Source organism: Anticarsia gemmatalis, chromosome 10, assembly GCF_050436995.1.
Source record: "Anticarsia gemmatalis isolate Benzon Research Colony breed Stoneville strain chromosome 10, ilAntGemm2 primary, whole genome shotgun sequence".
In the NCBI taxonomy this organism is placed as follows: Eukaryota; Metazoa; Arthropoda; class Insecta; order Lepidoptera; family Erebidae; genus Anticarsia; species Anticarsia gemmatalis.
In genome coordinates, this window is record NC_134754.1 from 13,485,694 (window position 1) to 13,509,310 (window position 23,617).

At 39.1% G+C, this 23,617-nt stretch overlaps 1 protein-coding gene across 1 annotated transcript; it reads right to left on the reverse strand.

The window, feature by feature from the left end:
* Nucleotides 1–74: 74 nt before the first annotated feature.
* LOC142976324 (uncharacterized) lies at nt 75–23,463 on the reverse strand. Its single transcript, XM_076119610.1, has 8 exons — nt 23,253–23,463; nt 22,484–22,555; nt 21,997–22,068; nt 9,064–9,141; nt 8,823–8,878; nt 8,682–8,746; nt 7,849–8,019; nt 75–7,659 (listed from the first exon to the last, which is right to left on the reverse strand). Exons 1-8 carry the CDS (start codon nt 23,412–23,414, stop codon nt 7,433–7,435), a joined length of 903 nt encoding a protein of 300 aa, XP_075975725.1. The 5' UTR covers nt 23,415–23,463; the 3' UTR covers nt 75–7,432.
* Between the last annotated feature and the right edge of the window lie 154 nt (nt 23,464–23,617).

A 23,617-nucleotide genomic window follows, 5' to 3' on the forward strand; every position in this document is an offset into this window, starting at 1 on the left:
TTTCCCGGAAACCCTTTACTTAACGATACAGTCCGCTTGGACGAATTGAATAGGAGAAATTGAAACAACTTGAATATTGAGCAACTTTTTTAATAAAACTTTAACTATGATATAAATACAATAGAATACATTACGAGCATTTATTATGTCTCGGGCGTTCGGGCGCGGCGCGGGGCGGGGCGGGGAGGGGCGCCGGGGGGAGGGACCGGGAGGGGTGGGGGGTGGGGGTGGCGGGGACAGGTGTGGCCGCGCCCCCTCGCGCCCGGAAGGCACAGTTCTCGTTTAACCAGGCGGCGGGCATTATGCGCCCGCGTTGCTCACAGCTTACATCGCGTCACTATGTACACAGCGAGGGACAGTTGCCTCCGTCTTACAACGATACAAGATAATATGAAAGATCAATTAAGTTTATAATTAAACGGGCAACTGGCTCTCCGTCGCTACCTGCCGACACTCGGCGACACTCGCTGACACCCGGCGACACTTGGGCGACAGCTAGCGACACTTCAACAAGCGAAGCTCAACAATACACATTGTACGCTTCGTGTTGTAATCAATGTCCTTGCAAATGTATCAAGTTATAAGTATGTATAGCTCAACTATATGAATGAGACATCGACGCTAATATATCTTACAACTGCGACCTCGCTCACATGTTGGACAACACATCGCTTTGATAAACAAATAACCTACAGTTGACTGTCGTTCAGGCGGATTGTCGACACGTTATTTTCAATAATAAGGCAAAACAAATAGATGGTATTTGTTATGAAGCGACCGATACAACACGTGCGCGACGTCGTCACAGCGGAGTACAGTGGTGAGTACTGGTGAGCGGAGACGAGCCAGTAACACTAGCTAGCGGTAAGCATGACGATCATGACATGAAGGACGGTCGCGTTCCCTCAACGTACCAGTCAAAAGTACATGTTATCACAAAATCCTGTACATTGTATAAATCGTTGAGTACCACTGAAGCGAACCGATACATGCAGTAAAAACGATCACATGTTACTATCACACTCGCCCCTTACAAAACACTAATAGGTATATTTCGCTACGAAACTTTTACTAGATATCCAAAAATTGTATTTTTTTTAATATTTTGTAAATTACACAAACTCACCCCGTGTGTACCGATGCCACTGACAACTAGCCAATGAGGAAAAGAAGTGAATGAGTCACGAGAAAACTGATTGGTCTGAGCTAAACGTGACGTCGATACACACGGGACGACATAATTACAATAGTTTGGTACCGGAATTGTACATGAATCGTTTATCATAATCAGTATTTACAAAGAGTTATGAACTGAAACACTAGAAATAATAAATCAACAACTTCACCTACCGTCTTACAATAATTGAAATATAAAATTTGACAACAAGACCCACGGGCAACTAATTGCACTAATACAATGTTTACGTTTCACAGCTTTAAATGCTAACAACTATAATACTAACGTCTTAGGAAGACGACCAGGAACCGTCGGGACCATGTAACACTATCAACAGATAATCACATACAGAATATATTCGTACACAATATAGCATCGTCTTCCTAACACAGTGAGTGGTGCACGCACGGCGACCTGCCGCCGCTACACAACACATACATACATACATACATACATAGAACGATATTAATTTGTTCATAGATTGGTGCACACTCGCGAGTGACACGTACATACATAGATAATAATAGTAAAATTTAAATTGAAGACAACAAGAATATTGAACTAGTGGCTAAGAATCACAATATTTATATGAACTGGTGTGGTGGCGGCGCGACACGTGCGACACAGAGCGACACAGTGCGACACAGTCGCGCGCACGCACTACGGCACGGACACATAGAGGCTACGTACAAATTCTTATAGTTAGCACCTTTCGAAGCGCACTCCCGACACGCGCACATCGCTGGACATACAACTGTTATATACACATAATGTGCTTCACACTAAGCTTTTTAAGAACAGAAGTATGCTAAGTACTTATAACTTTTTACAAAGTGCTCTAAAGTTAACACTTACTGTGCAAGATTCGCAAACGAAAAATAGTGTTAACATTTTTAGTAATGTCCATCGATGCGCGCGTGCGAGCGGCGCGCCCGACTCTCTCATCACAATGGTCAGTATACTCGTACATACAACATGACGTCACGACAACTTAACGTGTACAAAAATATCGTGTAGCTCTACAACAGTACGCACTACGTACTACGTACTACGCACTACGCCGGTACAACTAACACTAGGTTTGTTCGTCGCGAGCTAATAACAACTAAACGTTACGATATGGACTCACAATATGTCTGCGATATATTGAAATGTGATTCGCACACGACACTCGCGTCTCCGCGCACACGTGCTCACGTGCACACGTGCACACGTCACGATCCCATATGTTACCAAAGTATAAAAAAAACTAACACAAAATTTCAACAAATAATTTTCTAGAACAGTTTTGATTCCATGATTGATTGAGTCCACAGAATTAGCTAGCAATTATAACATATCACATAGACGTTGTAATCAGATCGAGCTCGAATTCATTACATATTTATTTAACAACAAATCAGAACAACATTTGGCACCAATCATTTTGAACGAGAAGGAATAAACAGCAAAAATAAACATGAAACTGGGTCAACTTTGACAATCTTGAATAACTTTGACATACATACAAGAACAAAAATTTGGAGCTGTTACACTAAAGAGCGAATAATACAACATTTTATTTGACGGGAAAATACAAGAAACTTGTAACTTAACCCAAAATCTATCCAAATTAACAAGACTGTCAATCATCCCAATTCGTAAGTATAAATTAAACAGCCAGTCTGCAGTGTGTCGCGTCTTCCAGTCAAAACAGTCAGACAAGCAAACCAACGGATACTAACCTATTGATATAATCGGATATGTGAGAGAGTAGCGCCGAGAACGATCCTTACTGCTTCAATACGAGATATGCACGGACGTATAAGAAGTACACACAACATCAAAAGCTAACACATATAATAAAACTATTCAATATACATGTTACTGTAAAAGCCCGAACGGTGGTATATCCTAAGATTTTCCGGTATAACCTAAGATTTACCAACTCGCAATGGTAAAAGTCCGAACAATTATTTTATTTCGAACTTTTACCTATATTCACTTGATGATATCGAGATGTCGCCGGAGCCCCGCTACGCGGGGCTCCTCCTTCTGGGTGGTTAAAAAAAAATTACCACGAAGGCCAAGGTGGGAGCTTCGCTTCGCTCGCTCCCACCTTAGCCTTCTAACCTAACCTACCTATGTCGCTATGCCTAAAACTCCTTCTTTATAACTATGTCACAGTATATAATTATACCGTGAAATAGTTATAAACATAGTTATGAAGGCGGATTTTTTTATATATCGTAACATAGTTTTTAAACTCTGGCTTGTTCAGACTTTTACCATTGAGAGTTATCTTAGGTTTTACCGGAAAATCTTAGGATTTACCACAGTTCGGGCTTTTACAGTAACATACATACAGAATTACTTTTTGTAGAACAAAAAACATCACCTATTATTATTTTAGTGTTATTTAACAAAATAAAACCAACTTTGTCTATAAAAAAATGTTGTTGATGCTGGCGGTCTTTATAGTAGTAAATAAACAATATGTTGTTTGTTGTTTATCAAATCCATGTACTAACATCACATAACTTTGTGTTGAATTGTTCTGTAGTTTAGGTTATGTTGCTTTACAAAAAGTAACAATGAATGTAATAGATATTATGAGAAAATTCTTGAGATATTTGCTGTACGTGTGTGCAGTGGAAGTCTGAAGAAAGTCTAGACTATCTGAAGTGTGACCTAACCTGGCTAGATTATATAAAATTTCAAATTCTCTGGAGTTTACATCGGGCGACAAAAAGATGCTTGAACTGCATAATAAATTAATAACTCATATTTCCTTCCTAACTTAAATTTAATTAAATATTGAGATGTAACATACCTTTCAGTCGATATGTTCTCTGATATAATAATATATGACACGATATGAGAGTTAAAACAACCGATTACTTGCGACAATTGGAACAAGACTCAACACTTTCTAAACAACACGATTACTGATCAAACTATACATCATTCCCTCCCCTCCCGAGAGAGGGCTAACCCAACTGTGGGACAGGGTAAGTTTGACCTAAAATGAGCCAAATTTTACGTAATTATGTCTGAAACAGGCACATTTCCAATCTTGTAATTCCATAATAATAAAAACATGCTTGGAGTAAGAATAACTATAAATTACCATCATATTACTGTTTTTAAACTGCATATCCGATGGAATACCGACCATACAAGTGCATTACAACCCACTTTACAATGTGTTAGGAAACCAACATTAATGCTGCTATATTTATAACTCTCTGTAAGTCAAAAATAAACGAAATGATTAGTTAAGAAGACGGAAAGCGATATTTTTTATCGTAGCTAAGGACTGTCGTATGCCACGTATCGTAATTTAAACAACTCAAAAAGGAATGATTTCAACTAAGACAATCTCGCCGTAACAATAAGGTACTTTTAAAAGTATTTCATTAGAAGAGAGAAATCGCTTGTAACTTAGAATACTTATGAACCATAACACTGTTGCCTCGACCCTTCTTATATAAAAATGCAAAAACTATGTTTTAGAATCCGTTGAGATCAATGCACTATGTGTTTACTGTAACTACGACGACACTCGCACACAAATAACGCTACTCCAATGTATGTTGCACATATTTATGGTCAAACTTTATCTTTTAGCACGGAATCGCATTATTACGCTGCCCAATTAACTACGATAAACTGCGCAGTGAAGTCACACTTACTGTTTCTCGTGCTAGTAAAATACAATTTAGAAGGATAACAATGAGATTCCGTGCCGACAGATGTCTTTCAACCGTAACAGACTCGTTTCAGTACAGACACAAACTATCATGTCCATAGTTGTCTGACGGTCTGTATCAACGTGCGCACACACACCTAGTGTGTGTATACGTGCTCGGAGCTGCGTATACCAAGTGTATGTTCTAGAGTGTCTTCTAACACAATTCAGCTAACAAAGTGTTCTTGAACAAGGCTCGTCCGACAAACGATCGTAATAAAATTCACTATAACATTGAAGAATTACAATATAAGGGTAAAGCTCGATAATTGCCCAAATTATTCATAATATATACAATTTATTATATCGTTGTGTACCACATCTGACATCTGAGAGAAAGTGCGGGCACGAATATATGATACAGCATTTACTATGAACACTTAACACAGGTACATGTAACATTAATGTACAATAATTTTACTCCCGCGTTTTACATAAAACTAACCGTGAAAATATCGCAAATCAGGCGTATTTTTAACCCACACAAGCAACTTAACACTTTACGTTTCATCGCATAGCGTCACGTTCGAACAAAGCCGCTTTTGTATGAATTTGTAAAAAATACGCCAGTTAACAGACACTTTCTTGATCATACGATCATAGTATATTGTAACAAAATATCTACCGTTACATACAAAATTCAATACATCAATTAGTAGTAGTCCATTGAAATGTTGCATTACTTACTTTTTCAATTTGTGGGAGCACCATCTTGGAGAAGGGAGGCCGGAGATTACAATGTAAGTTTCTACTGACCCCCTCTCCTCTGAAAAATGCGACCCTAAATGTAACTTTTCAATGGACTATAAAACAGTGCGATATTTAGTTACAAATAAACGCAGTAACATGTATTCGTGTACCGCACATGAAATACAAAAACCTTGTATTAAACATTATAACATAGATGACGGCACACGTAGAGCGCGCGTCGAACGTAATACTAAACAAATATGATAATATAGCATCGAACGGTTCCTCGTAGGAGAAGGACAGAAGGAATTTTCACATTGGACCCCAAATTGTCAGGCTATTGGTGTTTGGAATTATAACACTTATTTATACAAGTTGTCTGAGCAATCATACATAGTCATACATAGTTTACGAAGGATAATAACTGTATTTTATGATAACAAGTTATTAAAAAGCGATTAGACATTGTCCAGAAGAGGCGAATTTGATTGAGAACGTTCTGTACACAAGGAGCGTGAGCTTCGCGCTCAATTTAAACTCGCGTGAAGCTTGAACGCCTAGAGTCGAAAGAACACGCGCGAATCAATTCGCGGCAAATTCGCCCTTTCTGAACAAGGTAGTAATGAGATAAGATGTCTCGTCTAATATACAATAGATAGTTGTATGAAAATCGAAAATTTCACTCAAAAACTCAGTAAAAATTTACCCGTAGGATTTTGAAATTGAGGCTACTATTTGAACTAAACGATTGTATACAAGTTTGCTCAGACGACCTGTATTCGTTTTACAAAATGTTCAACATTTTAATGATTTAACGGAACATGACTACTGAAAAACTCGCTCTGAACACACTACAATACTGTCGTCTCTTTTCAGCATTATGTTTAAGAACAAATGTGTGTTTTAGAGTGAAGGAGATAGCAGTATTATTGGTCGTGTTAGAGCGAGAAGGTGAATGGTTATTTATACATGATACAAGGTATAACGGATGCGTATTCATTATACATACACTTATTTATAAATTCGCAAGTTTTCACTTATAATATAAGTAGCATAGAAAACTGATTTTAATATATGGAAATTATAGTTAAATTGAAACGTAGTTCAATTTTAAGTAGCACTCAAAATTCTTGCTATTACAAAAACACACGTTTTATAACATGAGTTTTAAGTGTTACTTATATTTGAGTGTCGTTTCATATGGTTCAAGATTCAGTAATTTTAATGAGTCATTTACTCGTGCACATATAAGCCTATTGCACATATACAGTTATACATAATGTATACACTGGAGAGGCGCTGTATGTACACAGTATATGACAATGAATCACTGAACTTTGTAAACTTATATTACATTTGCCAATAGAGATAAACGAGTGAGTACGATTTACTTGTGGCTAGTTTTTAACTGACTTCAAAAGGAGGAGGTCCTCAATTCGATCGATTATTTTAACATTCATATTCATAAACAATAATATGAATTTTCTAATTAAAATGAATGCATATTGCATAGGGTTGGTAATCAATTTATAGGCAATACTTAGGCAACACTATGCGAAGGAATTGGCTCCATGACACTTATTGAGCTATTATATTATATATAAGGACATATTATTATAATGTATTGTTAGTGAATACGAAAGTATGCAAATATGTTTAAGCCACAAGTTTGTGTATTCACTCGTATATCAGCACATTAAGTATATAACAAATGATATAACAGTAAGCTCAAGTTCGTTGTGTATAAACAATACGCATCCGTTAGAAGTATATAGTATATAGTGTGTCGTGTGTAGTGTCTATAGATAGAGGCGCGCGTGGGGCGTGTGCGCGCATCACCTGTGCTCGGAGGAGTCGGCGGGCGCGGGCTCGTCCAGCGCCGCGGCCGGCAGGTTGGCGTTCACGATGTTGGCGATGGCGTCCGCCGACATGGCCGACATCGCCGTCAGCAGGTTGTTGGCCAGCTCCACGCTGCTCGCCTCGTCCATGCTCTTGTCCGACATGCCGCCCTCCAGCCGCATCGTGCGCAGGTTCGACTCTAGCTCCGATGTCGCGTTTGGATCTGGAATGTGATACAAATTATGATTTTGTATAATTAATTTGAGAGTAGAGATTATGATGACCCCTGTTCAACTTTCATAAAAAAATATGTATTTATTGATATCTACGATTAACAAAACAATTTTTCAGATTTCTTTTGCTCGGTATTATGCCAATATATACTTAGTTGTCATATGTATAATACACGTACCGCGCGCGGTGTCGTCGGCGGCGTCAGCAGTAGTGTCGGTGTCGGGCGCGTGTCCGAAGTGCGCCCAGCCCTCGGCCACGGGCGCGTTGTCGGCGCCGCGCCAGTAGCCGCCCGCCGCGCCCCACGTGTCGCCCGCGCCCGCCACGCCCGAGCTGTCGCCGCTCTCCCACGCTACGTGCGACAGTCATCGTTTAATAAAGTTATATTCTAGCGACGCTTACGTTTATGTTACCTTTATTTACTTATTCTAGGATGCGTAAACCACTGTTCTAATTTGTATCGAATCGTACAGTACAAATTCTACAACTACAGGGAAGTAGCGCCGAACGCGCACCACGGAATCGAGGGCAATTGAACTAAATAAAACCGTGTTAAAACAGCATGCATCCCATTACATGTGGTGATCGACTGACTCAATATGCGTACTATATTGTACGATATACATATAAGTGTTCGCTAAACGACAGTCAGGTTCATGTGGACCACGCGATCTGATCATCTTCTATTGTTACGATCGATCGGACTAGTTACAAACATACACAATAGAGAAATAGTTTCGGGCTACAGAGGGAACTACGTAAAATATAGAATACATGATAATTTTCTATGGAGACATGCTTAAATACTAATTAAAGGGCATTCGAAGATGTTCGAAAAACGCTTACCTGATCCGGAAACCGAATTGACTAAAATTTAAAAATACGAACATCACAATTTACTTTGTCAAACAGTTGAACTAACAACGATAAAATCCGGTACGTAATCCTAAATTGTTCATTATGTTATTCTAAAAATAGAATATATTCTTTTATATTACATGTATAATAACTTACGTGAGTGTTGGTCGAGCACGTCTCGCACTACATCCGCGTCTGCGTCACCAGAGTCCTCCCACATACTGCACACATACATAATTATTAGTACATAGATGATGAGTAGAGTACTGTATGAATAATGTAACAAGTGATACTCACTCGTCATCGAACCTTTGACTAGCTAACTCCAAGAAATTGTTCTTTGCCACCGACAACTGAAACAATACAATAATACATAATTTTGAGACAGATGTTAATAACATAAAATATTACGAGATTTTTTATTATTGTTGAAACTTTCTAAAAACTTGCACGTGTTTGGATAATTTAAACAAAGTTCTGTAACTTTGATCCGTTTCTATGGTAATGGCCGCTGTAGCCTGATATATAGATAACTTACTTTGTCGTTATCGTCGATGCCGAGTCCGTCTGCAATGAAGTCAGGTGTTTCAGCCGATGAGCCCACCGCGCCACATAACTGAAATATAATATAAACGCTTAGTAGTTTAATATATGGTGGTAAATTTGACAATTATTGTATGGAGAGGGATATTTGATAGTGTTAGGGTTATTTGTATGCAGATTGGAAGTTTGTTATTACAGGTAATTATAGGTAAGTTATAAATGGTAATCGTAAAGTTGGTAGGCATATGTGCGAGTCCTTGTTGACTGTTAACACCTTATAATGTCTGTTATGTAAATGATACACTTTATATTTCAACCATTAAGTTTATTGTCCGAAAACTTAACTAATTAATGAAATGATGACGTGATTTGATTGATTGTTCGAGCACGCGCGGCGTTCTTGGTAACTTAACGCGAACTGATTTAATTACAATAAATTAATAAGAACGCGCGTGTCGAGTAAAATGCTGACACATGAAAGATGTACATTTGCACTGTACATGCTCCCACGGGAGAAAGATGAAAATGACATGTGGGTGTGTGATAATGATAACAAGATGAAGCCATTAGGTTTCTTATACTAATAATATAGAGTCCCTAAATGAACTTTGTTTTTCTTGGCATTGGAGTAACGCACTTGTCTACTTTAGGCACTGAAACTTCACTATACACACATTCATTTTGAGTATCACTTACACTATTGATATTACACTGATTATCACGCGCACTGATACTATACACACGGGTGACCGAATTTGATCGGGAGGGCCTAAATGGTGAGGTGCGCTCGGTGATGACTGCGGGCTGTGGCGTCGCTTGGTCGACCTTCCCCAGCACCTGACGAGGAAGCTGCTTGCCGCTAAATCGTCGTACCAGGGCGATAACACCAACAAGTAGTGCAATCCCCACTATAATATAGATTATAGTATAGTGGTGGATGTCATGGTATGAAACATTACTTGCTAAGTTCTCATTATTGTTAAGAGCCTCTATTTGTTTCTTGAGGTCCTCTAATTGTTCATCATGAGATGAGTAATTTTGTATCAGAGAGCTTGCAATGCTAATATTAATGACATGGCTTATGGGTTCTATTTCCGGTGTGTACAATTTTGATTTCATGTGGAGGTTGGTTAAACCTTCATTGTGTGCGTAAATGGTAAAGTTTTCAGTTTGGATTAAGCATCCTTGTTCAATATTAAATATGCCAGCCTTTTCTAATCGTGCTGATAACGCTTTGTCGTCACATAATACACGAATGTAACAAGTGTCACAGCAGAAATACATGTATCTGTTTATCTTGCTAATTTCGGTCCACTCATTCATGCATTGAGTCACGGCAATCTTGCATTTTCCCGTGCTATGCTCTATTTGACAGAAGCTTTCGTCATTTTTCAAACGATAAATAGGTCTATGTATATAGCATAGGTATTCATCCATCGCATCATGGTTACATGAGTTGATATCGAAGGTGGTCATCGTTACGTAAGACTCTTTCCTTAGGCTTATTGCAACGTACTCTGCTGTCGACAACATTTTAGCCATCTTGCTGTTACCGATAGCTTGAGGAATCGATAAGGTTTTCATAATTTCAAACGAATCCCGCGTGATTAAAGGGAGCTTCAACTCAAATATTAAATATTCTTTACACATTTTTGCCTTTACTTTTAGTAAACGGTAAAGTTTTGTGAAATCGCCATGTAAGCTGTTAATTGGCAATGAAAGATCTTTTGTAAGATGACTTGAAATAGTACTTAAAGTTTCTTTCAGTTGATTTGGTGATATTAAGTGGAAATTGATTCTACCTTGATAGACGTCCATCAAGGTATCTAATAAAGTAGTTTGTATAGTTTCTAATTGTCTAATCATATTGCTTGCGGCTATTGCGCCTAAACTGAACTCATTATTTAGCTGACTTTTTTCAGCTTGATTCTTCATAGTTTGCGCCAAATTATCGAACTTGAGGGATAACTGATTTAACATTTTATGTTGCTTATTGAGGGAATCTTCTGTTCTTTTTAAAATGTTGTATTCGACCTCTATGATGGAAGTTTGATTTTTTAAAAGCAAAGCCAAATGGTTCTCATTGTCTCTTGTTAATTGTATATCATTTTTATATTGTTGTGCGAATTGATCGTCCAGAACGCCGAATAAGCTATTAGCGAGATACCCGACACCGTTTATTAAACCCCTGCGCCGTCTCTTATCGCGACGCGTGTCGGTATGTTTATTTAGTAACAAGTTGTTATTGTATTCTAATTCTGAGTATTCGAGTTGCAATTGGACTGATATTACGTCACAATGGGAATCTCCTTTAAGCTTACTACAGACACCGTCTAAGTATTTTATATATTTGTTACATGCTGTTGTTCCTTGCCAATATGTATTCATGTCGTAATAGGAGACTATCTTCCATTCATCTCTTATTAATTTCATGTCAGCAATTTTATCAAAATATAACCCTTGATTGTCTTTTAGTTGAGTTACATTATATGAACAATGGCCAGTAGTAAAGATGCTCAAAAGAAATATTAGTAACGTTGCCAGTGAGACGAAACCGTGTTTAGCTGTATTATGCTGATTTTTTGTATTTTTGCTGGGTGTGTCAATTGTTTCGGCTTGATTTTGTTGTTTTTCGTTCACAGGTAATACTGATAATTTTATGATGGGACGCTTGATAAGTCCATTTTTTGTTTGTAGCGTGACCACTCTGACGTGGCCGTCAGAACCTGGATGCAGCTCAACAACGCGGCCGACCGCCCACTTGCCTGGAGGAAGGTTCGCATCGTTGATCGTTACTACGTCATTGATTTTAATGTTGGGTTGATTTTTTCTCCATTTACTTCTTGATGTTAATTGAGTTAGATATTCTGACCGCCATCGCTTCCACACGTCTTGTACGATTTTCTGTGTCAAGTACCATCTGGTCCGCATGTCTGTCTCGGTTTCCAAAATAGTCATGTCTTGATTGATGTTGATAAAGCTCGATGGGGTGAGGAATTCTAAATCGTTAGCATCTTCTGTTAATGGACACAAAGGCCTCGAATTGAGTATGGCTTCTACTTGGGCCAGTATGGTATAAAATTCTTCAAAGGTTAGGCGTTGTTCACCAATGACTCTCCGAAGGTGGTACTTAACGCTCTTAACTGCTGCTTCCCACAGACCCCCAGCTGAAGGCCACGAAGGAGCGTTAAAGTGCCACTCTACCTCCATGTTAGTGATTTCCTTGATGAAATCTTGATCAAATGTATGCAAAATGTGTTGATATTCTTCTGATAAAATTTTGCTGGCGCCGACATAGTTGGTGCCGTTATCGCAGTAAATATGTCGTGGGGTCCCCTTTCTTGCAGCCATCCTGCGTAATGATGCGAGGAATGCCGATGATGTTAAGTCAGAAACGAGCTCTAGATGAACTAGTTTCGTGACCATGCATACAAAGACTGCAATATACCCCTTTGTGGTCTTGATACCACGGCCCTTGTTGGCCTTTATCATCACATGTCCTGTAAAATCGACTCCTGTATGAAAGAACGGTTTAGCTTGATTGCATCTCTGTGATGGTAAATCTCCCATTAATTGCGACATTTTAATGGGGTTATGTTTTCGGCAAGTCACGCAGGTTTGTAACCGCTTTTTTACAGCTCTGTTACCTCCTATAATCCAGTATTTTTGGCGGATGGTAGCCAATGTTACCCGAGCTCCCCCGTGCAAGGTTAATTTGTGCGCACAATCTATTATCAAGTCGGTTAGACGACCGCTGTGAGGGAGTATTATTGGATGTATCATATCTGGATTAATGCTGGCCTTTTTCAATCTACCTCCAATTCTTAGGAGTTTATCGTTGCCGATAAATGGGTTGAACTGTAATAACTTACTTTTTGCTTGCAATGAAAGGTTTTGCTGTAGGTTATTTATTTCTTCTGTAAATTCGTAACGTTGTACATGGGCTATTATGGTACGTTTAGCTTCATTAATTTCTTGTAAAGTTAAATATGTTCCTTGATGAACATTATTTTGTTTAAAACGTTTAATGAATCTCAATACCCACGCAAAAACGTTTGTTAATTTCTGGAACGTGCTATATTTATGTAACAACTCGTCAATAATGCTTGTGTCACATTTTTCCTTTGTAATGTAATTTACTTGCTTTACCTTTTTTGCTTCTTCAGCGGTTGTATAAATTTCTGATTGATTGTGTTGTTTATTATGATAACCAGGTAGCCACGATGGTCCTTTCCACCACAGGGAGTGTTCCATTAGCTGTTCAACACTCATACCACGGCTGGCGCAGTCCGCCGGGTTGTCGGCCGATTTCACATAATGCCAGTTATTTGAAGGCATAATATCGCAGATTTGTCTGACTCTATTTGCGACAAAGGGTTTCCACCGCCCTGGGTCACCTTGAATCCATGCTAAAGTTACCATCGAGTCAGTCCAGCCATATAATTGAATGCTGAAATCGCTGAGACATGCTTGAACCTTGGATATCAATTTAGCTAATAGTAAGGCACCGCTGAGCTCTAATTTAGGCAAGGATATGCTTTTGTTAGCTGGAACTAGCCTCGTTTTTCCCGCTACTAGAGAGATCTTGACGTTGTCCTTGCTTTGTATCTTGCAATAAATAACGCAAGCGTAGGCCTTGTTAGAAGAATCACAAAATCCATGTAGCTCTATACTGATAGATTTCGATGATGTACCCAGCCAACGCGGTAATTGAATTTGATTAATGTTTTTCATGTCCTCTCTGATGTTCATCCACTCCTTGATAAGTTCGTCTGATAGTCGGTCATCCCACTGTACATTTGACATCCATACTGCTTGGAATAAAAGCTTTAATTTAGTTGATACTGGCGACAACCAACCGAGAGGATCATATAGTTTAGATATGTCAGAAAGTAACGATCGTTTAGTTAATTTCTTGATGTTTGGTTCAACTTGTGTTTGAAATGAAAATAAATCTTGATTCGGGGACCATCGTAGCCCTAATGTTTTTGATGATTCCGCTTGTTTGATATCAAAATCTTGATTGATATCTGTTGTTTTTTGTAAAAGTGTAGGGCAATTAGATTTCCACTTACGTAGATTAAATCCGCCTAGCTTCAACAAATCAATTAGATCTTGTTGTAATTTTAATGCAGAGTCAGCATTCTCCGCTCCGTGTAATACGTCATCCATATAGAATGATTGTTCCAAAACTTTTGCAGCCTCGGGATATTTTAATCGTTCATCTTCGGCCAACTGTTTCAGTGTCATCATGGCCAAAAATGGTGCGGCCTTGGTGCCGTATGTGACTGTACACAGTTGATATTCGCTAAGCTTAGAATCAACAGAATCCCGCCATATGATTTTTTGTAAGTTTTGATCCTCTTCTTTAACCCAAATATATCGGAACATTTTCTCGATGTCCGCTGTGAAAGCGTATGGAAATTGTCTCCATTTGAGTAAGAGTGATTGCAGATCTTGTTGCAAATTTGGCCCCTTTAACATAAGGTCATTTAAACTCAAACCCGTCGATGTTTTTCTTGATGCATTAAAAACTACACGGAGTGCCGTAGTAGTTGACTCATTACGAATTACACAATGGTGCGGTAGGTAGAACTCGGGTTTCCGATTACTAATTGACGGTTTCATATGTCCTAATGTCTGATATTCATTGACGAATAATTTATATTGTTCTTCAATGTTTTTATTACGACGGAATTTTTGTTCTAATTGGCGAAATTGAGCAATAGCAGTATGTTTCGAATCACCTAGATATTCTTCAAAACTCTCCTTCAATGGAATCCTGACTTCATATGAGCCATCCATTCGCCTTTTTGTAGTTGACTTGTAATATCCAACACACTGGCTATCCTCCTCTGATAACGGGGATTCTGATGCGGAAATATCTTCAATTTCCCAAAATTTTATAATGTCGTCCAATTGATTGCGGACAACGTTACAATGCAACGTTTGCACATTTCCGCACAAAATCCAACCCAAACGGGTCTGTTGCGCTATAGGTGCTTCTTGATCTGATCTGCTGATTCCGTCCATTATGATGTGTGAATATACGTCTGCACCTAACAATATATCCACTGGACGGCTAACATTGAATTCGGGATCTGAAAGCTGTATCCCTTCCAGATGGTACCATGAAGGCTTACTAAACGAGCAACTGGGCAAATTTTTGATAAGTTTGTTCATTATATACACTTCTGTCTTGAAAGTGAAATTGTTATACAATGATGAACATGATATTTGAATAACACCCTTGCAGCTGCTTTCCTTTGTCCCAATCCCTGATACAACTCCCTTACACTGACGTCTTGGTAAAGCTAAAATCTGTGCAGCTTTCTCAGAAATAAGAGAGACTTGGGAACCTTGATCAATCAGGGCCCGCATTTGGTGATATGACCCATTACTTGCTTGGATCTTTATCATTGCGGTTGCTAATAATATTTCATTACCGCCGTTGCCATGTTGCAACATAGGTTTTTTGCTGACTGTTTGTTCTTGACTTATGTCGTCAATTGTAATATTGCACGACGGGTTTATGAACGCTTCATGTAAAAGTGTATTATGTTTAGCTTTACACTCGCGGCATCGTTTTTCCGAAGTACAGGCTTTATCTTTATGGTCATAAAGACAGTTTTCGCACACATGTAATCGTTTAATTGTACCACATTTTAATTGTGGAGTCATGTTTAAAAATTTATTGCAAAAATATAAACCATGTTGTTCTTTGCAGAGTGGGCAATTTCTTGCGAAATAATTGTTAGACGAAGCTTGACCTCCTTTATTTGCTGGTAATGATTGCTTTGTATAATTATTCGATTTAGGTACTTTAGAATTAATATTTGCGTAATTGTTAGAGTTATTTGATGACTTGCTATTCTCGAACTTTTTCTTAGCCGATTCTAACATGGTAAATCGGTTCTCTAAGAATCGCAAAAAATCTTGTAAATTAGGTAATTCCCTTGGGTTTTTTAATAATTCGAGGTAGTGATTGTGTGATTCGGTATCCAACTTCTGCAGTAAGATATGCACGATCAAGGGATCCCAGCTACTTGTTTCCACGCCAAGATTCTTGATGGCATTCATACATTCCTGAGTGGTATCGTGTATTCTCTTTATATGACTTACTGACGGTTGTTGGATGGCGGGTAAATTTAACAAGGTGTTGGCATGTGACGTAAAAATCAACCTTATATTGTTGTACCGATTGTTAAGTATTTCCCAACTAACCGAGTAATTATCACTGCTGATTTGCAGATGTTGAATTAAGCGCTCAGCTTCTCCCCTCAGCTTGCCCTTCAGGAATTGCATTTTTTGAGCGTTTGAAATTGAAATATTATTATGAATCACTTCAGTGAATAAGTCTTTAAAAGATACCCAATTTTTGTAGTCACCGTTGAAAAGTGGAATATCCATCTTTGGGGTCCAGTTGTCCTTGTGCGACACGGACCACAGTTTGGCGTTTATCTGCCTTTTCAACTCATTGTATTTGGTTTCGTGCCTGGTGAACGACATATCATAAGACTCATCCGTGCCTTCCAACTCGCTGTCAATTTCCAGATGTAAAGAGTCTATCGTCGACCACCGAGACTTCAATGTTTTTAACGCATCTTCGAACTCCCATTTCTGTGTGAGATGTTCTAAATCAATACTTGCTATAGTTCGAAGAAATGCTCTAAAGTGACTTGCTTGTTTCTTGAGCATTTCGTCAAGCTTGCTTGATGAACCTGTGGATCGCGACTCGAGAGGCGGAGTTCGACGGCTTTCCTGGTAATCCGATCTCGTATCTGTTTGTCTCGATTTGCTAGATGACGGCTCTCCTGTGTCCTGTCTAACCATGGCTTGATATTGTTCGTTGATGAACGTCTTGGTTGAAATATAAACCTCATGTGTTCGTTCATATTCATTCTTGATAAAATACGGGTGGCTCCTGCTCGCCTCCGTGCTAAGACGGTCGTGGTTGTATTGGAAATCATTCCAGTATGCTTCCAACGTTTCCAGACGCCTCTTAAAGTAGTCTACAGACTTGCGGTCTGCAGAATCCTTCTTGATATTGATGACTATCTTGCTGATAGCCTCACACAGCTGTTGCTGATTTTGAAAGATGCTTTCCATGTTGAAAAGTAAATTTAAGTAAAATAGTAAAAGGCAACGATCTTACTTGAGCGCTCGCAGTTTACAGCTTACGTCAGCGGCTGGTTTCTGCTGAACTCCTGCTCCTTGTTGACCAGGAAATGCCGAAACCACTGCCAAGGTCGTTGTTAATCACTAATATAAACACTTAATAATAGTTCTGATAGTCACTTGATAGTTCTGATAGTCACTTGATAGTTGCTAATTCGACACTCGCGGTAAAAGTCACGTGGCAAAAATTACAACACGAGGTCCCGAATTCGAAATCCGGCTCGAAGGACCATTAAGATGTGCGAGTCCTTGTTGACTGTTAACACCTTATAATGTCTGTTATGTAAATGATACACTTTATATTTCAACCATTAAGTTTATTGTCCGAAAACTTAACTAATTAATGAAATGATGACGTGATTTGATTGATTGTTCGAGCACGCGCGGCGTTCTTGGTAACTTAACGCGAACTGATTTAATTACAATAAATTAATAAGAACGCGCGTGTCGAGTAAAATGCTGACACATGAAAGATGTACATTTGCACTGTACATATTATGTTCTTAAATAATTTTATGAAGTCAAAGGGCGTGTTCCCACTATGTCGTGAGGATAGATAATCGTATAGTTTTAAGTGTCGTGGCTTATATGTTTAAATAAAGGTGTTTACTTAAAGTATGACACGACATTTTTTGCAGTGATGACAGATTATCGTGACAGTGGGGATGGCTAGATACGACAGTCATTAAATGATAAAAAAATTTGACGACAAACAATCGTTATAATGGGAACAGTTAGAGACATCAGTTGTCCAACGATAAATTAATTGTTACAAGTAATAATAGTAATAATGTTGTTTTGGTAATGTGAATATTGTTTATGATCATTTTGTTATGTGTTGGGTAGTGCGTTAGTTAACATTATATGTGATTATTGTGCAGAAGTATTACGTTTGATTATTTGTTTTGGAGAGTCTATAGAATTGTTGACTTCGTGTTTGATATGAATTTGGTTGTCGGGAGAAAAATAAGAGAAAAGTTTTGTCTACATTTTTGATTGTAGTGAAATCGGTCGTCTCAAGTTAATATCGGTTAAGATATTCTTTTACTAATAGAAAGTTAAAGACATTCTTATGGTGGAGGTTTTTCAAGTTTGATTAAGAAATGTAAAGTATCGTTTCTAATTCATAATAATGTAAATGAAATAATTTACATTATTGAAACATTATTTAATTGATCCGAGAATAAAACAATTCGCTTTGGTCTTTATAGTGTACAGCGGCGGCGGCGGTGCGCGTACGGCGGCGTGTGCGCCAGAGAGGAGGCGGCGACACCACACGCCGCCGCCCCCGGGCACGAGCGCGCCCTCACCCGCCACACCCACATGCAGTAAACTAACTCTACGCTACTCGCGACCTATATTTACTGTACATATCGTCCCCGTAGAGCGAAAAATCACTAACTAACATTTAAGTGATTCTGAGATACGAGGTGTTTTATGTCTTAAATGACAAAAAAAAATATAACTTTTTTCGGAGATTAGTTATCGATGCATGAAAGGTTTTGTTTTGAAGATATATTAATTAAGTATATGTTATATGTATTAAACCACGAAAATAGTATATAAATTATTAACTGTAAAGGATAATTTGTTTTACCCCAAGGTTTTCCTATTTATCTGTCACTTAGTTACTTTTCACATGTAGTTAGTTAGTTTTCGCATCAGCATTTAAATATAATACTAGTAACTAAAATCAGTTAGTTATTTTAGGAATAAAACATATTTTACATAACTATGTCTAAATAAAATACCCAACTAAATAGACTTTGCTTATTTATTAATTTATTGCCTAATTTAAAACTAGTGTCCTATCAGTTGAAAAGTATAAAAGTAAAACAACATTCTTAGGCAACATTTATTGAAAAAAAAACTGTCTTTAAGTATACAAAACCTAATTAAAACATAATGAACAAGAACACGTTACAAAATCATCAATAGAACAGCATTAATGATGTAGCCACATCATTTTCCTCTTCTTCCTCGAGCTAAGTGACGTCAGGCTCACATAGCCTATCCACCACATCGTTACTAACAGGTAAAGATTCATACCAAGGATAAAGTTCGCTTAGTATGACACCTTTGACACAAAGATTTAACAAATCTTTCCTTGCAGGGGTGTATTTACCCTAGGGCTAGAAGGGCTATAGCCCGGGCCGGTTTCCTCTCTTGGGTCTGCATCTTGTCGGGGTGAGGGGGCTTAGTAGAATTGAAAGGTTGGGGAAACAGTGAACGCGAGTAACAAAAAATTACTGCGCGTGTCCCTCTGTTTGCAGAGGACACAGGTGCGGGACAGGTGAGCCGTCAGTGGGAGGACGGGCTCAGTAGGCACTCACACTGCCCCGAGCTGACGAAGAGCCAGGCCGCTGCCGCCCTCGTCAACCGTCAGTTATCGTAAATCCGTCCATCCTTGACCGAGGGCCTTGCCTTAACCGGCTGGGTCGCGAGGAGACCACCTTTTAGCAAGTGTCAGACAATGACCCTAAGGACAAATTCACCATCCAGCTGGCGGACACCATCCTTACTCACCACTAGGCAGTGGTGGAGGTGGCCGACAAATCCGGTCACCTCAAGGGTAACCTTTATAAAGTCCCTCAAAGACGCTGCCAGAAACGTCAAACTGGCAGTGTCGGAGTCGAGCAGGCAGTATGCCACGAAGGAGAATTTGGCGCGTCAGGGCCAGAATTATCGCTTGCAAGAGGAGGTCGATCACATGTCACAGGCAACGGCATCAACCCCCGCGCCAGAAAAACCAGGGGCAGCGTCCTCAGCTGTACCTGCTAACGCATTCCCCACGCCACCGCCACCGCACCGCAGCTCACAGGTCTCCGGACCAAGGAGAAGCAGGGTAAACAGCCGCGTCTTACAGTGCAGTGGCTTCCAAACCGCCGTTCACTAAACCGACGGCTGTCAAAGAGTAGCAGCTCGTCGGGAAAAATAGCAAGGCGCCCAAGGCTACGGAAGCCGACAAAAAGGGCAAGAAAATCAAAATCAAATCATTTATTCATTTAGGTCAAATATTGACACTTATGATAGTCGTTACAATTACTGAATCTACCACTAGCTCGGAAAGGGGGTGGAGCCTTATGAGAAGAGCTAGCAAGAAACTCACGGTTATTTATTAGTCTCTGATCATACCGTATGTTGGGAGCACCTACTAGCATGTGATAATAAGAATATGGGCAACAAGTGAGCACATTGGTTGTGAACAATATAAAAGAAAAAAAGTGACAGTTTTATGATTAACATCAAATTGTATGTAACATCACCTATTTGCATCATTAAGTGCCCATATTTTACAATATTTAGACCTACTGCTACTGAGTTTATTTATTTGGCAAAGTTCCCTAATTTCAAAGAATCCTAATCAAGCGAGCGACTATTCCCAAGAGCTATTGTCGTTTAGATACTCATCAATTCTGTAATAAAAGAAGGAGGAAGAAGAAGGCGCCCAATCTTCGGGCTCCAGCTGCAGCTGAAGGCGGCAAAAAGCGGTGCGACATATAGAGACGTTATTAGGGACGCAAAGGACAAAATAAACCAAGCCGACAATGAAATAGTCCGCTTCGGGGTTGCGGCTACGGGAGCTCGAATGTTGAGCTCCCAGGGGTCAGGGACCGGAAAAGCGGATGCCCTGGCCTCTAAATTGAGGAAAGTTAGGGGGGAGGACACCTTCCGAGTGTCCAGGCCCACAACGACCGCGGAACTGAGCATTACAGATCTGGACGACTCAGCCTGCCCAGAGGAGGTGAAGGTCGATTAAAGCCGATTTAATAAATAAAATTGATCAGGACAATGTAAAAAACTAATTTGTTAAAAATGAAAATAAAGTTTAGTTTTTTCATTCCTTGATGGGGCGGAAAGCTAGCGGAGCCCAGGGCGCGCCATCTTAAAATACGCCTCTGCGAGTGACTGCAATAATGCGCGGGCGCGGCGAGGGTCCTAAGATCAAAGGGCGTAATCTCACTAAGTAGCATCGTATCACGGGACATAGTTACCAACCTTTCATCTAGTAGTGTTTTTGCTGAGTGAAAAGTAGCCAAAACATTTTAATTATAATACTCTAATGTGTTATGTCATCTACAGTCAGGGAAAATATTAACCAGAACACTATAGTTAGTTGTCGTTTTTTCTTTTAAACGTCTGGTCTTAAATAATATAGCTCGAAAAATAATTAATGGTAGTTAGTTACTTTTCGCACAAAATATCACATACAATAAAATTACTAAGTCACTTTGATGAGTTTTCGCATTACTATTTTTTAAGACATGCCTATAGGGAGTAATGCGGAAAAAGTAGATAAGGAACTTTAATGCGTAAGTATCTTTTTCAACAAAGAAGAGAAAAAGTAATCAGGTGACTTAGTTACTTGTAACTCAACTGTCACAAATCAAATAATGTACTTAATTAAGTCTCGCGATTTACATTTTTCTAAATAATTACGTTATGAATACGAGAGTAAGACAGAAATATGGAGAAAAAATTACTGATTTTATTGGTATTTATAAGTCGATTTTGAACATTTTGTTACTTAATGACTTTTCGTTCTACGGGGACGATATATCTACCTACATATTTTTGAGCCACACTTGTCTCTAATTGTATATGTAACTGACATGTATACTCAATAATTATTAAATTTTGTATGACCGAATTTGAATACGGATTCAAAAATTACTTAACACACTAATTGATTATTTAATAGTAATAGTAAATGCGACTAATGGTCGTTATTATTATATTTATATCATACCTCGTTAGCATCGTCCGCATTGATGTCGTCTGTGAGTTCCTCTATCGTGCCTGCAGTTGCCATGTCGTTGTACTGAAACGAAACATAACGACATTATTTAAAACGTGTAATATTACAAAACACCATATTTAAAAAATTACAAACATACCAAAAACATAATATCATATATCATAATCAAATAAAATTAAAAATAAATTCAACCCATTAATATCCTACCGCTAGACAGAAATCGTCTTCTCAAAATAAAGGAAAAATTAGAAATTGAATTCACCAATAAAAATTGACTAAGATAATCAAATAAACTTGTAAAAATATAATAAACATACATCGAGCGAAAAGCCCGAAATCTAGATATAACATAATTCATATTAATTCGAATACAATTTCTCCTAAAAAAATAACTTCACCACATATATTTCCAAAATCTAATTAGCATAAACATAATGTTATTAAAAACTGCAATTTAATACAATTAATTAATGCTTACATCATAATTAGCTGCTAATGTGTCGGGCATTATTTCCACCTCATAGAAGTTTTCTGACGGATAGTAGCCACCCTGAAAAAATATAATTAAAGCATTTTTATAACACTCCATGTAACCTACAATTCTGTTCATATTTTACAATAGTATTTATTTCAATTAAATTAAATTAGATCGGAAATCATCGTACATAAAAGTAAAAAAACTTCGCATAAAACAGTAAAATACCCGTAGCTTATAATATACACTTCTACACCAATGTGTAATATACAAATATACAAATAGTAAATAAATAATAAATAAATAAATATTGTTGGACAACTCACACACGGTCATTTGATTCCAAACTAAGCAGAGCTTGTACTATGGTAACCAAATAACTGATAAACATACTTATATACTTCTAAATACATACTTATATAGATAAATTGACAACCAGGCTCAGAACAAATACTCGTGCTCATCACACAAAGATTTGTCCCGGGTAGGATTCGAACCCACCACACGCGGCGCAACGGTTGTTGCGGCGAGGTGACCGCTTAAACCACTACGCCAAACGTGCAGTTAAAGTTAAAGTAACAGTATAACTTACGAGCGGCTGAAATAATAATAATAATTTCTGTAGTGCAGAAAGACATGAGTGAGTGCGAGGTTGCCGAAGACGATGTCGAAGATAGGTGCATGGATAGAGCGAAGTGGAGGAGAAATACTAGGAAGGCTGACCCCACTACCATATGGGACTCATAGCATGGAAGAGAGAGAGATAACATACGAGCGGCGTGTCGTGCTGCTGCAGCAGCGGGCGCAGCTGCTGGTCGAGGAAGGCGGCCCAGCGCTCGGCGAGCGCGGGCGGCAGCGGCAGCGCGTGCGCCAGCAGGTCGGGCGGCTGCAGCGCGCGCGCCGCCAGCGCCAGGCACAGCACCGCGTGACCCATTATATACACAACGTGTAATATACAAGTAGCGTGTGTGTGTACGTACGAGCGGCGTGTCGTGCTGCTGCAGCAGCGGGCGCAGCTGCTGGTCGAGGAAGGCGGCCCAGCGCTCGGCGAGCGCGGGCGGCAGCGGCAGCGCGTGCGCCAGCAGGTCGGGCGGCTGCAGCGCGCGCGCCGCCAGCGCCAGGCACAGCACCGCGTGA

Excerpts from the sequence above, each read along its gene's own strand:
- LOC142976324 (XM_076119610.1), bottom strand. The coding sequence starts at position 23,414 with ATGGGTCACGCGGTGCTGTGCCTGGCGCTGGCGGCGCGCGCGCTGCAG. Across the intron at positions 9,142-21,996 it reads ATGCGGACGATGCTAACGAG|TTATGTGGCGCGGTGGGCTC; the intron begins GTATGATATAAA and ends ATTATATTTCAG. Across the intron at positions 8,747-8,822 it reads AGTCAAAGGTTCGATGACGA|TATGTGGGAGGACTCTGGTG; the intron begins GTGAGTATCACT and ends GTATGTGTGCAG.